Below are 15,769 nucleotides of genomic sequence, written 5' to 3'. Positions count from 1 at the left end.
AGCGAAGGCAAGCTACAAAGGTCCTGAGGCTCTGCACCTTGGAGGCATCTTAGGTCAGGATTTGAGCCTTAGTTGATTAAACAGTAGTATTTGACAATGGTGATCTGTATGAGAAAGACAGGATAAGTACCTGTTTGCCAGTGGTAACTGAAAGGAGATATAGGCTGACTTCCTGGTTGAAAGACGTGGCAGATATGATGGTTATTTTAGGATCTATGGTGATAAACCAGTTGTGCAGGTAGACGAAAACATAAACAAGTGTTTCCATGTGAAATAACTTTAACTTTAAGGGGAAAATTCCTCCTTTTAAAACCCTCTTGCCTGTGGGCTTTATAAGACATATAAAGATGATTGACTGTATCTAGACACACACACATAATGAGTTTGTATAGACAATGTCTTCCATGAGTAGGAAACATAGCAATTAGAGAATTTTATTTTCCAGAGTTGCCATGCTTACTATTGAGCAAAAATGTAATCTGTATATATGCCTTGATTTATTCCCAGGCTAGGAAATACATTGAATCTCTACCACATATGCCTCAACAGGATTTGAAAGCAGTATTTCGTGGTGCCAACCCTTTAGGTAAGAATGTGTTAGGGTTTTCAGACTGATGTAATTTGGTTCCTTCACCAGCATCTGAGCTCAAGTTTTACACTTGCTATATTAAAACTAGCTGAATGACAATGGGGCACTACCCCATAAGCATTACCAAACCTCTTGATTCTGAGACCACCACCTTACTCTAATTAAGCCCATTCAGACCCTATTCTGGATAGGAAGAAAAGGCAGGTAGCTCCCAGTGAACAGCAATCCGTGGATTAGAGGGCAAATGGCTGCTTTCAAAAAGTAAAAGCCTGTCAAATATTGCATAGCTACACAGATAGAAAGATAACCAGAGTTAGAGCAAAGAGAAATTTGGAACTGCCTAACAGAAGAATGATCAAAAATGTTTTATCTGAAATGAGTACCCATCTTCTTTTTGCTCCAGAACAGTTCAATCCAAAGATCCTAGAATGAATGTAATGACTCTCCTGGGACATATTAGGCCATCAATATTTTATTTAAATGGAGTTCCTCTTAAATATAACCCACTGTTAGAAAAAATACATAAATACTGAGAATTAATGAGGCAACAGTCTCAATACTCAAATTAAAATGTAGCTAAATCTGTAGAAAAATATGGGGTTTAATCCTACTCTGCATCAACTCACAATAAAAAATTAAAGTTACAGTTTGTCAGTTTTTCTAATCCCATGCACAGGTAAAGCAGAAATGTTTTTAATTATTAGTATTTTTGTCTGATAGTGAAAATGTACTGAAGTTAAGCAACATTGTTATTGATAGGGTGTTGATTTGAGATTTCTCAGTTTAATTGGGAAATGGAGTGCCGTTCTCTGATATAAATGAATTAAAAGATAAATTGTCTGAATCAACATTTTGCCACTTGCTCTGGGCCACTAGAACAAATTTAAGCAGCAGATAGTATGATCTGAGAAAGATGCTAGTAAGAAATATAATACGTTACAGAGGAAAAATCAAACAAAAAGTCTAATGATAGTTTATATGTTAAAGCAATACACTTAAAATTTCATATATAAATTATAATATATGTATATTAAAAACATGATATATAAACCACTTCCAGTCCTGCAGATATGTCTCGTGTAATATTGTATAGTTTTATGCAAACTTAAAATGAATATATTTTGTATGTATTTTTTGACTGTCCCCTTTAAGGCTATTTTACAATCATCATATGAACATTTTTTTATGGGTACAAATAATTGCCAAGTGTAATGTTGCAGGTCACTCAGGACCTGATACTGCAGACACATATGCATATGCTTAATTTAAGCATGTGCACGCATCATATGTCTACATTAAGCACGTGCTTAAGTGTTTGCAGAGTCAGGGCCTTAGAAGGAAGTCTAAATCAGGATTCAGATGTCTGAAATGACCTGACATGCACCTATTATAGCCTGTGTCATGCACCAACCAAAATAGAGGCCTGTTTAATGGCTGAAAATTCTACTCTGAATGTGTATCTTCATAGGCTATGGGCTGTATTGCACAAAAGAATGCTTTTACATCATCTTGGGAGAAATGATGATATACTGTGAGTATGGAGACATAATATGTGTCTGATATATTTTTTTCTCCCATTAATTTTCCTTTTTCTTGCTCTAAATATCAAGAACAAGGAAAAGGATGATTCTGAGGTTCTATGTAAACTTTCACTATGAAATATCTTCACTTCTAGATTTTTTCTTATCCATGTGATATGTTTTAAGTTTAATTTGAGTTTCTTTTTTGCCCTAGCTGTAGATCTTCTTGAGAAGATGCTTATATTGGACAGTGATAAAAGAATAACTGCCTCAGAAGCACTCGCACATGCTTACTTTGTTCAGTATCATGATCCTGATGATGAGCCTGAGGCCGAACTGTATGATGAGTCGATAGAGAATAAAGAACGAACCATAGATGAATGGAAAGGTAAGGGAGAATTGTATGCAGCTGCTCAAATGTGCAGCAACAAATATATTTGCTTAAAAAACAGTTTTTATCTGGTTCTTGCCCAGTGAATTGCAACACAACTTGAACTCAGAAACTTCAGAATAACAAGGCAGATTTGTGTGTATTTCCCCCCTATGCTTCTAGTCACTCTTTCCATTATCTGGACACTGGATTTTCCTCAACACGCACAGCCCCATGTGAAGGCAGGTGCAAGTGATCTTGTAAGAATCCTGTACTTTGATTCCTCTGTAAACTCTTGTTTGCCAGATCCTCGTCTAGGATAGTGGAATGATGCCAGTTTACATCATGTTTAGTTTTGGCTCTGACCCTTCTTCTGCAGTCATAGCAAATGTGTCAACAAATGGCCTGTTAACCATTTCCTGTGCATGCAATCACACTAAAAGCTAAAGCAAATTAGGCCTGCACGCCCAGGGTGAACTTCCTCTTTGTGTAGAGGGCCAGCCTATGGCCTTTGCACCATTTCAATTCCAAAAGGATTATGTGGGATTAAAGTATTGGATATGCTTTTTGTTGTCCCTTTCTACAGGGTGAATCTGAACCCCAGTGCTTGCCCAAACTATTTGTTCCAGTTGTATAGTGCGCTTCCAGAAGTTTGACCTCATACGTGCAGCTGCTATGGCCATTAAAAGATCTGTTGTGATTCTACCTTTCAGCATACACACACACAAACAAGAAACTCTCTGAATATTTTTGGAAATTTTTTTTACATATTCCATTTGAGATGGAGGAAATTGAAAACACGGCAAGATAAAGTGGAGTGCACAAGACATCTTGATTCTTTCTTAAAACTCCCCTCCATGTGTATGTTGGAGAGGGTACAGGAATAATCATTGCACCTGGCTGGATTCTCTGGGCATACTCTCTATTTAGCACTTCCTCCTAAGAGCTGAGACCCCGCAGTCCAACTGCCTAGCCCCTGGGACTAGTGGTGATCCCTGTAGCTTAAGCACACTCTTCCCCAGGATTCTACCTCCTGAACAATGTGGGTTTACCATTTAATTCTTCAGGGACACATGACAATGAAAGCCAACAGATGTACAGACAGCCTTTGCATACGATTCTAAACATGATTACTCTTTACTTACCACGAGGAATGCATAGATCTAATAAACACACGTATATGCATTTTTGCTGCCTCAGTTTCCTTACCACTCTATAGAGTTCTTCGGGGTATCCAGGACCCTTCTCCTGCAGCTCATGACTTCTCTTCAGAAACTTGGAACTTCTCTCCCTCTCTGTCAGCTAACTTTCTCTGACCTCGGCTGGTCCTGCTGTTAAACAGGATGCTTCTCTCTGCTGCACAAACTTTCCTGAGTCTCCCTGACCCACCCAGCCTTGGTGGCTTTTAAAAGCTAGCATCAGTCCCTTGGTTTCTTTGTTCTGCTGCTGGGGATTTTCCACTCCCTTCAGCGAAGTCTGAGTAACTAACTCCCAGTTTCAGCCAAGCCATTGTCCCAAGGTGATTCCACCAGAATAGGTGACCATTTTAGGTCTAATGACTAACCATTGTCCATGGTCTGATTTGACCCAGGGACATCATAAAACCCCTATCAGCAAACAGTGGGTTCCACATACACAGGTATTCAGAAATACAGCAATTTCATAACATCAACCAGAATTCATAAATGATGCATAGACAGATTCCCCAAATTATCATAGCAGTACACGGGGAGATAGTCTGTGGGCAGAGGGGTGGTGTTTCTTCATTTTTGATTGGCACCGGAGTCTAAGGTTTTGATTCTCTATTCCATCCAAACTATGGGGCTTCATGTAGCTGGTTGCAGTCCCTTAGTTCAGGACTGACCAGTGCAAAGGCAGCACTAACTAACGTATATTACTGGCATAAGGAACTGTAGGCCAGGTGAAAATCTGTGTAGTGAAGCTTCAGTCTGGCATGCCCTCTTCTCTCTGAGACCATTCCTATCACACCACCACCACCACACCACCACTTCCCCTTATGCAAGTGGTGAGGACGGCTAGCACAGCATGCAATGGAGCTACCTCTGCCAGCTTTCCACTAGTGGAGAGTTTAGGGGGGGTGGAGAAGGGCCAGAATTCTGTCTCCAGCCAATTTAAAGCTACTTAGCACTGCTTAAATGGTACTGAGTGGTCTGAGCAGAGAATCCTGCCCTGACCCTTTGTGCGTTTCCCTCATTGCAAAATGGCTATGGCAGAGCTGGTTTATACAGCATATTTCTTCATGTAGTTTAGCTATGGGGAGCCTGGTACATTGCAGGGCTGGTTCCAGGCCACAGCGCGGCAAGCGCATGCTTGGGGCAGCACGCCGCGGGGGGCGTTCTGCCGGTTGCTGGGAGGGTGGCAGACGGCTCCGGTGGACCTCCCGCAGGTGTGCCTGCGGAGGGTTCGCTGGTCCCGCGGTTCTGGTGGAGCATCCGCAGGCACGCCTGCGGGAGGTCCACCGGAGCCGCGGGACCACTGGACCCCCCGCAGAGAAGCCTATGTGAGGTCCACCGGAGCCGTGGGACCGGTGAGCAGCAGAGCGCCCCCCGCGGAGTGCCGCTGTGCTTGGGGGCGGCAAAATTGCTAGAGCCGGCCCTGGTTCATTGTATGCTCTTCTATGGAGTTTGGCTATGTTGATGTGAGTGCTATAAAGTGGGAGCTTGAGGAAACTGTTCTTTGTGAGGAATCTCTAGACTAGATACTGAGCTGCGACTGGTGAGGGCTCAGTGCAGAACGAGTGCTGCAAAAAACAACTGTAAATGATCTTTTCACTCCCCCAGTTCTGAAGCTGGTCCCTACTCCAAATTAACTCTTACCCAGAGCTCCAGGGATCTGTTCCAGCAGCTGGAGATACCTGGAGTTTAAGGGATCCTCTTCAGTGCCCTCTTATCCTTCCTCTCCCCGCCCCACAAACACACACACACACACAGTCGTGTCCCTGTAAACTGGCCGCCTATATCTGTGCCACCCAAGAATCCCTCCACGCTGGTGAAATCCTACAAAGGCTGCGGTATAGTGGTGGGGCAAAGCTACACTAGTGCTGGGCAGGAAATGGGCCACAGTGTCCAGTCAGGGAGGAGCAACCCTCTGTTAGCTTGAGGAGGGCTCTCCTATAATTCTGCTACCTCTGGACAGACGATGAGAGCTGATTGCCATCAACTGCTCCCTCCACAAAATTTGTCTGCTGCAAAGCCTGGAAGCACATATTGCCTTGCAGTTATCTTGTCTAATATGAATCCATCCTGCATTTGCTGCTGTACGGGTGCTTAATTGGTTTGTCTGCTATTTCCTCAGAGGACTGAACCCTTGACAGGAAGGTTTAACAATTTCCCTTTCACAAAATTAATTCCTCTTCGTGATGCAATCCTCTTTTAAAATGGTTGCAGGGGCAAACTTGGCTTAACGCTTCCTGAGCTGAAACTGGGAAGTGGGGATAACTTCTCTATAAAAAGCAAGAATATTTTATGCAGCAGCAGCAGATTCTGTTGCATCAAAAAGATGGTGAAATTAACCCTTGTTCAAAGGGCCAGCCCGAGGCCTATGGGCCACGTAAGCCTAGGGTGACTGGGTAGGGTAGCCTAGATGTCCTGGTTTTTATAAGGACAGTCCAATTTTTGGGTCTTTTCTTATATAGGCTCCTATTACCCCCCACCTCCATCCCGATTTTTAACACTTGCTGTCTGGTCACCCTACGTAAGCCTTCAAAATAGGGCTTGCATGGAATTGAAGTTGAGCATAGGCCTTTTTGTTGGACCTCTGCACAAGGATGAATTTCACCACAAGAGATGTATAGTTCTCCTCATTCTCTTCTCTACATACTTCATCATTCATTAGAAAATGGTCCTTGAAAATACCTAAGGCTCTGAAAATAAGACAAATACTAAGTCTGATTCTGCTGTCTTATTATTTCACTTGAATTATTTTGACTTTTAATTGTATGAATAGAAGCAGAAACATCTAGGTGATCAAACAATTTATCTGAGGAAAATCACAATTAATATTTCAGATGCTGCATTCCAGCAAATGTGTGTTCTCATTCCATGTGCTGAATAATTAAGTGCACAGGCAATCTTATATAAGAATTATTTGAGAGGTTTGTTTGGTTAGTATATCTTTAAAAGATATGAGTTCAGGTAAAAGCATTCCTTAGTGAGGCTAACCTGGTTGAAATTCTTGAAAGGGGAGAAATCAAGGGTTTGGGATTGTTTAGAAAGAAATGTCCTTATCTCCTTTGTAGGTCTAAGGAATGGCTTGATTGAAATAATATTTTTGCAGCTTTAGCTAGGAGAGCATTAAAACATGGCAAAATACTGTCCTTTTGTTCTTATTAGGGAAGAATAATATTCCAAATGAAGGAATAGAGCCATTTGTGCATGATCGCTTGCTGACATTTACTAGAAAATCCGTCACAAAACTGAAGCAGTTGCAGATCCTCTAATTTTATCACAATTGAGTTTCTGTATTACCAGAAACTGACACATTCTGAAGCTTTGATATAGTATTTTTGCCTCTCTTCTGTTAGAATTTCTCTAGAGACTAGGAAGCTGCTCCTTCTGAGTCTTAAGACATTTATTGCAATTTTACTGCTGTGTTGAGGGAGGGGTTTTTCTGCTTCCACCACATATACAAGTTCTTGATTTTTAACATTAAAATATTTACTTGGTTTTGCTAAGTAAAACAGCTGTATAGGCCCAGTTATGGGCTGCTTTACTAATGGCCGTGGGCTTCAGATAGAAGTTTTTAGTCCTTGGATATATTCCATATTTGAAGCTTATTTGTTACAAAAATGTAAATAGACCCTTTGTAGTATAACAGCTGCCTGGGGGCCAGGGGTGAGAGATGGGTTAGTCAGTGTGTTCCTGATTGTTGGTGAAGTTTTGGCTGCGAAGAGATGCTGTGTGCATGCAGACCTGCAAAGTGTTTACATCAGTACATTCAAACTGTTGTGTTATATTGACAAAAAATCCATTACATAAATAAGTACCATATTAAATCTGTACCATAAAGGAAGGAATACCAGGAACTAAAACTCCAACACAGAATTGTAGTTTACGCAGCTCTGAATGCAGGAACTGTCACTTTCTTGTGCAAGTTGCCCATTTCTTATTTTATAAGGTAATACATTAAACCTTGTACTTAAAAGATTATTTCTGTTCCGTTTAAGAGGAATCAGTTTTTCTTTTTTCCTTAAACATTATTTGTATTGTACCAATATTGTGGTTGAAATTGAACACTCTGATTAGACCTTTATAAACTAGCTATTGATATTTTTAATTTGAAGGGATTCTTTGAATGGCTACATAGTTGGACATGAACTCCTCTTAAACTATGAATTGGAGAATCATAGCTTACATCACTGAAAAAGCAATGTTACCTTGATCTTCAGTAAAGCTTCAGTTTTAACTTATAGGCTACATCTACACTACAGCACTTACAGCAGCATAGCTGCACCGTTATAGTGCTTGTGGTGGAGATGCTGTAAGCTAAGAGCTCTCCTGTCAATTTACCTCCTGCCTCCACAAGAGGCAGTAGCTGTATTGGCAGGAGAAGTTCTCCTGCTGACATAGCTTTGTCTACACTAGCGCTTGGGTCGGTGTCAATTACATCCCTCAAGGGTGTGGATTATTTACACTCCTGAGCAACGTAAGTTATATCTAATACCCTGTATATAAGGGGAGAGTTTGGCCATTGGTTAGCCAAACGGTTCCTTGATTGATTATTGTCTTCTTTTAAAACACAAAAAGTTAGAGATAAGTGCAGTGGGAATGTGCTTTTGTTAAACCATGTTGTCCTTGATGAGGGTAGAAGATTTGTCCATTGAAATGCTGATTTACTACCTAAACAAAAAAGACAGGAACAGGGATTTTTTAATTTTTCACAGAGCTGCTCAGCTTAGTTTGTGAATATAGTTTCCCATCAGTTTGTAAGATTTTTATGCATGTCTCTCCTCTAGCTTTTATGGAATTAACTCCTGTCCCCATCAACGGAAGAATTACACTGTATTAAAGAATCTAATATATGTGAGACGTCTCTATTCCATTTGTGAGGAACTTCGTAGGAAAATTCAAACAACGAGGGGAAAAACGAGCATTATTCTTTTTTTAGTCTGTTATTAAAAATATATTTTAAATCTGAATTTTTTATTGGTTTGTAAGGAAAAAACTGTTCTCTTTAAGCACATTCTCATAGTAGTACAGTGTACTTCATTTAGTTTTGGGACATAGAAAGGGAGATGTGGGAGGTATAACAATATACCATCCATTGTTGGTTGGCAGTGGTCTCAGGAATAAATGAAACAGCTAATCTCACATTTTGTAAAAAGTTCTAGGAAGGATCTGTTTTCTGAGACATGAATCCTGCAACATATAAAAACAGCATGTCGCTCTAACATTTGTGTGTTTAAAACATTTTGAACATTCTGTATTGCATGTGCCTTTTAGAATGAAAAGCCTTAAATATTGAATTATTTACCTTGTATCACTTGATTGCAGGAGTTACAGTGGAATGAGATGGTATTTTTATATCTTAAATTTTTTCCATGCCTTTATTCATAATATCTGTTTGCCCTAAATCTTTCATGCCTATGTGTATTTTGTTGACTTTTTATAGCTAACATTTTTCATATTTTGGTATTTATAGTCCCATGTGAGCAGTAATAAAGGACAGATTAGCAAACACAGCATTTACTATATTCCCTAACTGAAAGCATTGGTAACATAGAGTTAAGACTGTAAATCAGCCATTAATTGATAATATTTTAATAATATGGTGATTTCAAATCAGGGGCGTTTGGGGGTGGGTTAAAAGTCTGGAATATTGAATGTTTTTTAGTTATTGAAAAACAAAAAATCCAACACCTAACTGCTGAAAAGAATACTCCTGTTGAGGTACCCAAAACAACCTTAACTCTGTCCCCTTATCCTACTTCTCCTGCCAGTGAGAGAACCTCACTAGCTGCAACAATAATGAAATTAAGAGCCTGATCCTCTTTTTACTTACACCAACCAGTGGAAATCAAGAGTAACTCAACTGAAGTCCATGAAATAACACCTGTGTGAAGACAGCTAGACTTGGTCATTCCTGTTTCACATATGAAATTGGTTAGAAACATTTTGAATTTCAAAACTTTTTGACAAAAGAGAAATTTGTCTGTGAAAATCCTTATATCTGCAAGCAGCTCCAATTATTATGCAATGATATTTCAGTTTGGGGTGATGCAATCCACTGCTACCCTTCTAACCTAGATTAGGGATAGCATCTCAGACATCCTTTGGGAGTGCTTGAAGAATCGTATGGTTTTTGGTCAATATGTTCAGGATCAGGCAGTCCTAAGAGATTTTGGGAGGATGTACAAAAAGCACCCTGGGAGTTCCTGTTCCCTAAAATTCACACAATCCTCCCTATTAACACTTGTCTCCCCACTGCCACCTCCCAGCCCAATTCAGTCAGTTAGCAATTTTCCCCCAAGAGGCGAAAGCTTTTCAACCAATATTTGTGACCAGACTGGAACAAAAATATTGTACTTTGCTTAACTTTGCTTAAAGTTACATATTAGTAACTTTATAAGAACCGCCATTTAACGATTTAGCTTTTATAGTGTACACCGCCTTAATATTCATCAATTCATATAGTATCTACAGAGATTCTTTGAGCTAGTTTATTTGGAGAGGGATTGTTCCTTTGCTTTGATACATGCTATAAAAATCTGGGGAATAGTCTTCAAAGAAAAGTTAACATAATCAGCAAAGACAGAAAATAGCCAAGTGCTTAGGTGTCTGGCTTCCTTTATTCAACTCTCAGGTGAGAGATTCTCTGGTGCATAAGCCTGAGCATATGTGTAATTTTATTTAATGAAAGCCATCTTGATAGTAGAAAAGTCGTACTCTCTCCATGTAGTCAGTAGAGCGGGACACATGAAATGGATAACAACAGAAGAATCCTTCTAGGAAGACCAACAAAACAAATAAGAACATTCCAGTCAGAATTTTTGAAGTTGATTTTCAAAGGTGCTGAGGGTCTTCACGGTCCATCAACACCAGTGCCAGTTAAGCAGCTCTGCAAATCAGGTTAGTCTTTCTTTTAGGTGCCTAAGTAGGTAGTCAGTCAGGTGGCTGACTTTCAAAATCTGGCTTTTATGTTTATAGTGATTCAGCTCTCAGCAGGCAACTAAAATTCATATTCAAGTGGAGTCAGGTTTGTTGGACTCAGCATTTCACTAGGCAGTAGAAAACTGATTTTCAACCAAACAATATACCAAGTGAATCTTCTTTTGATTCAATTCTGTAAAGTTAACAGTCTCTTTTTATTTTATATTATGAATAAAAATAAAAGGAAACACATAGCATTAATTCAAGTGCTTACCCAATTATCTTTATACAAATAGTCTGAAGTGTTAACACTTCTTGTGAGAAAATAGAATAAACCAATTCTGGATTTCTAGATCAAATTGTGAAAGACGTGGCAAAAAAGGGGCAAAGATAAATTTCAAAAAAATGCACAGTACTGATTTTCCAGCCTGTTTCAAGAATGCCTTCATAATTTCCTCTGAACAGTCCAAAATGAATTTTCCTTGGCACAGGATAACACAAAAGAAATTTCAGAATAATAGATATAGGTTAGATGAAAGTAGAGAAGTGATTGTAACTGAGACTTTAATAGAAACCAACCAGAAGTGTTAACTGCAGAGAGACTATGTCCTCTCATTAATCCATACAACTCCAGGCTCATGTACATCTCCACAATGACAGCATTTCATGATGGAAATAAATAATCTCTCTTTCCATTAATAATAAGATCCTGAATATTTCCTGCAAGCAGAAATTTCTACAAGTTTTTTTTATGACAATTAGTATTATTTAATACTGCTTCTCAAGCACAGTAAGTGCTGCATTGAAATAGGGAGACCCTGAAGGTCTCATTTACATAAAGGATTTCTGAGTTGTTAATGGAATATTGGCCTAATTTCAAAAGAAAGTGATAGCCCATTTCTCCCTATTTTTTTATCCTTCAAACTTAAAAGTCCCTAAGTGGTTGATCCTGAGCGGGGAACCAAGCACCTGAGGTTACAAGTGCTTGGCATCTCTCAGGGTATGTCCTAAGAGCTTCCTAAATCTCCATGACATATTGCTGAGGTTTGCAGCCAGGAAATTTCTGGCTGTTAAATCAGTTAGAAAATATCTCAAAATGCAACAACCCGGAACACACCATTTGGAGTTGAATGCATTATGCAGTACATTTCCTTAGCTGCTGCAGCACTTCCCCTCATTTTGGCACAACATCTGCAGTAGTACTCTCAGTAGAATAGATGGCGTGAGAATAGAATAAGCAGCTTAATAATCACAAAAGCATAACATACACAACCTACGGCAGGGGTCGGCAACCTTTCAGAAGTGGTGTGCCGAGTCTTCATTTATTCACTCTAATTTAAAGTTTCACGTGCCAGTAATACATTTTAATGTTTTTAGAAGGTCTCTTTCTATAAGTCTATAATATATAACTAAACTATTGTTGTATGTAAAGTAAATAAGGTTTTTAAAATGTTTAAGAAGCTTAATTTAAAATTAAATTAAAATGCAGAGCCCCTCCGGACCAGTGGCCAGGACCTGGGCAGTGTGAGTGCCACTGAAAATCAGCTCACGTGCCACCTTTGGCACACATGCCATAGGTTGCCTCCCCTGACCTACAGTATTCATTTCTAATACCGTCTCTGACACCAGCTTTTGAAGAAATTAAGGCCTTGACCCTGGGTTGCATCTCGCAAGGCTCAGTGGCTCTTTTTTATGTACCAGGCTGTCTTAGGCTCAGAGAGGCCATTCTAGGAGCTAGGGATCAATCACTGGGACATAGAGACAGCCCAACTGTTCCGGCCTATATCCCAGACCTGGGGGATTGTGCAGAGTAACACTACCCAGGGATTCCCTTAAACTGGGGGAATCCTCTGGTAATCAATAAAGCAGTCGTCATGACTGCTTTGCACCACCTGAGCAATGCAAAGCAGCTACAGCAGGGGCCAGGATCTCGATGTTACCTAACATTTAAAAAAATGCCATACATGCTTACTGCACATGTGCGCGCTCTTTCTCTCACTGCCACAGTACATGGATCTTTTTACTAAACCAGTTCACATGAGCAGGTTGATCAGCTCTAAACACTGGCCAGTGAGCAAAGGCTTGTTCCTGCACCAATGTGAAGTATGTCATTTACTTCAGTGTGGAGAGGAACAGGCCCTTAGTCCTTGTTGAAGGGAGATTGCTGTCATCATGGAGAGAAAAGGATTGGGCAGAAGCAGTGCAAAATAGGAGTGCATAGTACCACTTTGGGCGAGTCTTAGTGTAAGCAGGCTTGAGAGCTAACATGCTATACAGCAAACAAATATCCTGTAAGAAAACCTTAAATCTACATACATTACAGCACAACCCTCAAAGAACAAAGCGTAACTGCAGAGGTTCAAGTGTTTCATTTATGTTTGAAGGCAATGAATTGAGAAATGGATGAAGAACACTTTTCTGCAGCTAAAGAAATGTGATGGCAAAATGTACTTTAAAATAAACATGTTTGGACTTTTCTAAAGGTTGCATGATATATAGTATTTTGTTTTTCATTAAGCCATTCTGGCAGCTCTTTGACAGTATTCTCTGCATTTCCTTTTCAGGGCTAGTGTGTTTTAGTAGTCAACTGCTGAACATAAATCAGTCATAAAATAATATCTTAGAGCATGATCCGCAGTCTATTGAAGCCAATGGAAAGACTCCCACTGACTTCAGCAGGCTTTTGATTAAGTCCTTAGTAAGGTTAGAAATACAAATGATTTCACTGTACCTGTGTTCTGTTTTGCCTTGAATTTTTTTTTTAAATCAATATTGTATGATGCTTCTCAGCTACTTTAGGCCAAAGGTCTACATGCAGTCACTACTTAAATGTGATGTATTTCAGATTCAGATAGTTCACACCTATTTTTCTTTTTTGTCCCCTCCAGAGATTACGTATGAAGAAATGATTAGCTTTAAACCACCTGATTTTAAAATGGATAGCCTGGAAATAGAACAGTAAATACGACCAGCTGTGTTTTGCCATGCTGCACTATCAGGACTGTTGAAAACACAGCATTACAATTTAACCTATATTCCCAAAAGTAGATTTCACTATCCAAAGATGTTGGAGAAGGAATGGAACAGCAGGTAAATGATACTGAAGCCAGATGTTTTTTGCCTTGTACTATGAATGTAATCACAGAACATAAAAGGTGATCAAGAACTGCTTCATTCTGACAAAATGATGCACTGAGTTCTGTTTTGCTGGATTTTTCTGCATGTTTCATTTTATCAGTTGTAATGCCAAAAATGAAGGTAACTTTTTTATTATTTTGAATATACTTTTTTTGAAATTGTACTTTTAAAGCATGAATGTGTGCAGACATGAAAGTAGACGTCCATACACACAACCAGTTGTTTCCTGGCATTACCCTAATTGTATTTGTTTTTTTGTTTTTTATTTATAGCTAGTGCCTTTAAGAAAAAGAGGGCATGGTAGTGAGTTAGACATAATATGCAAATAGAGTCATAATTGTGGTGGTCTTATAAACATACTGGATGTCTCTCGAGTGGTTTAATACCCGTTGGAAATCAATGAATAAATCTGTCATGTTGCCATTTAAAGTGTCTGTTCTCATTATTTTCCATATAGTCCTTAAAACAGCAGAGGATAACTTTTTGAGAGACAGTGTTTCTGTATGATGCGAAGAGTTAGTGAATTTGCACAGCTTACAAGAATTCATGCCACAGACACTGTGGAATTTCTCTAGTTGTCCAGAAATCTCACCAAAGATACCACAGATTGTAATACAGGGATAGTGTGTTCATTCATTGAACTCAACAGCTCCCTACTCTCTTCTTTCCCTTCAGTCAATCCATGAGAGGCCAATGTAATAATTGAGATGAAAAAACAAAGCAGGGATAAGGCTTAAGAAGAGTTTGGACATTTGTGAAAAGCAAAATACCCCAATCTCATTGGAATTGCATTTTAAGCAATATTTTAAAAGGCCCAATGTCTCTGAAGAGTTAGACAAACTAAATTTAAAGCTAATTCATAGCAGGATATAGCCAATGCCAAGATATCTTAAAGAATTAACCTTATAATCTCATTTATCCCCTTGAAGTGTAACCATGATAAAGGACCATTATTATTAACATCTTTTGGTCTGAGATCCTCTGGTTAATATATGGCCATGTTTGTCTCATTCCTCTGATTCACAATTGCAAATGCCAGTAGATGCTGTCCATTGTGTAATTTGTCATGCCATGTCTCATTCTGTCAGTGTCTCATTTTGGGGGGTTGCTTGTTTTCATATTAATGTTGTTACTTTGTTTTGCTGTGATGACTTTGTCATTAGTTTGGCTTGTACAGTTCTATCAGCTGATGAATTTGAATACATTTGTTTACTTTCTCTCTATTTTTGCTGTTTGATCTTTTTTCATAATAAATAATTACAAAAAAGGGCAAAAGAAAATTTTACTTTCCATAGCACTTGACTACTATCAATGACTGAATTAAGCTAAATAAAAATATATGAACACTGTACAGATGCAGGAGGTAAGAATTCTAGGAAGAGAAAATAAGTATTCACTTCATGATCAATATTCAGATGTAGCAATATCGTCTTATTTGTGAGAACTTGTTCTCTTTAAAACTTTACTGATTAATGAACAAATCTAGTGCGAATTGAGACTCAGTAGAACCTGACCATGGGAATAGTTTGTCTTCATGGTTTTTTCGTTCGAAAATTGCTGTGTATAAGGCCTAATACAAAGTCTGTTGAAGGCAATGGGAGTCTTTTTGTCGACTTCAGCAGACTTTGAATCAGGCCCGTAGTGGCCACTGAATGATTGCTTATGATTTCACACTGATTAAATCAGTCAGATTTCCGGGGAATAGTGAATTTTCTGTAAGCCACCCAAATGACTTCCTTGACTGTATAATGAAAATCATGATCAGTTCATCTCCAGAAATAGAAATTTCATGTAATTGATCTACTTTTTCTCTCAGCAAGTAATCAATGCCTGATCATCTTGAAATATTTTAATGTTGATTCCCAGCCTGCTGTGCAGCTACTTTAACACCTAAGAGCCACAAATAGTAAGATTTGTGAGCATAAGAAGACAAGAACAGCCATACATGGTCAGTCCAAAGGTCCATCTAGCCCAGTATCCTGTCTTCCGACAGTGGCCAGTGCCAGGTGCCCCAGAGGGAATGAACAGAACAGGCAATCACCAA

At 39.1% G+C, this 15,769-nt stretch overlaps 1 protein-coding gene across 2 annotated transcripts in view; it reads left to right on the top strand.

The window, feature by feature from the left end:
• MAPK11 (mitogen-activated protein kinase 11) overlaps positions 1 to 14,948 on the top strand; it is a 56,585-nt gene extending 41,637 nt beyond the window's left edge. For both annotated transcript variants that reach the window (XM_050936343.1, XM_050936342.1), the window contains 3 exons: positions 508 to 586; positions 2,324 to 2,497; positions 13,476 to 14,948. In XM_050936343.1, coding sequence (XP_050792300.1) covers positions 508 to 586; positions 2,324 to 2,497; positions 13,476 to 13,549 — 327 coding nt within the window. In that variant the 3' untranslated portion in view covers positions 13,550 to 14,948. The remainder of the gene's footprint in view (positions 1 to 507; positions 587 to 2,323; positions 2,498 to 13,475) is intronic.
• Positions 14,949 to 15,769: the final 821 nt, after the last annotated feature.

Source organism: Gopherus flavomarginatus, chromosome 1 (assembly GCF_025201925.1).
Source record: "Gopherus flavomarginatus isolate rGopFla2 chromosome 1, rGopFla2.mat.asm, whole genome shotgun sequence".
Taxonomy (NCBI): domain Eukaryota; kingdom Metazoa; phylum Chordata; order Testudines; family Testudinidae; genus Gopherus; species Gopherus flavomarginatus.
This window is presented reverse-complemented; position numbering and strand designations above follow the sequence as displayed.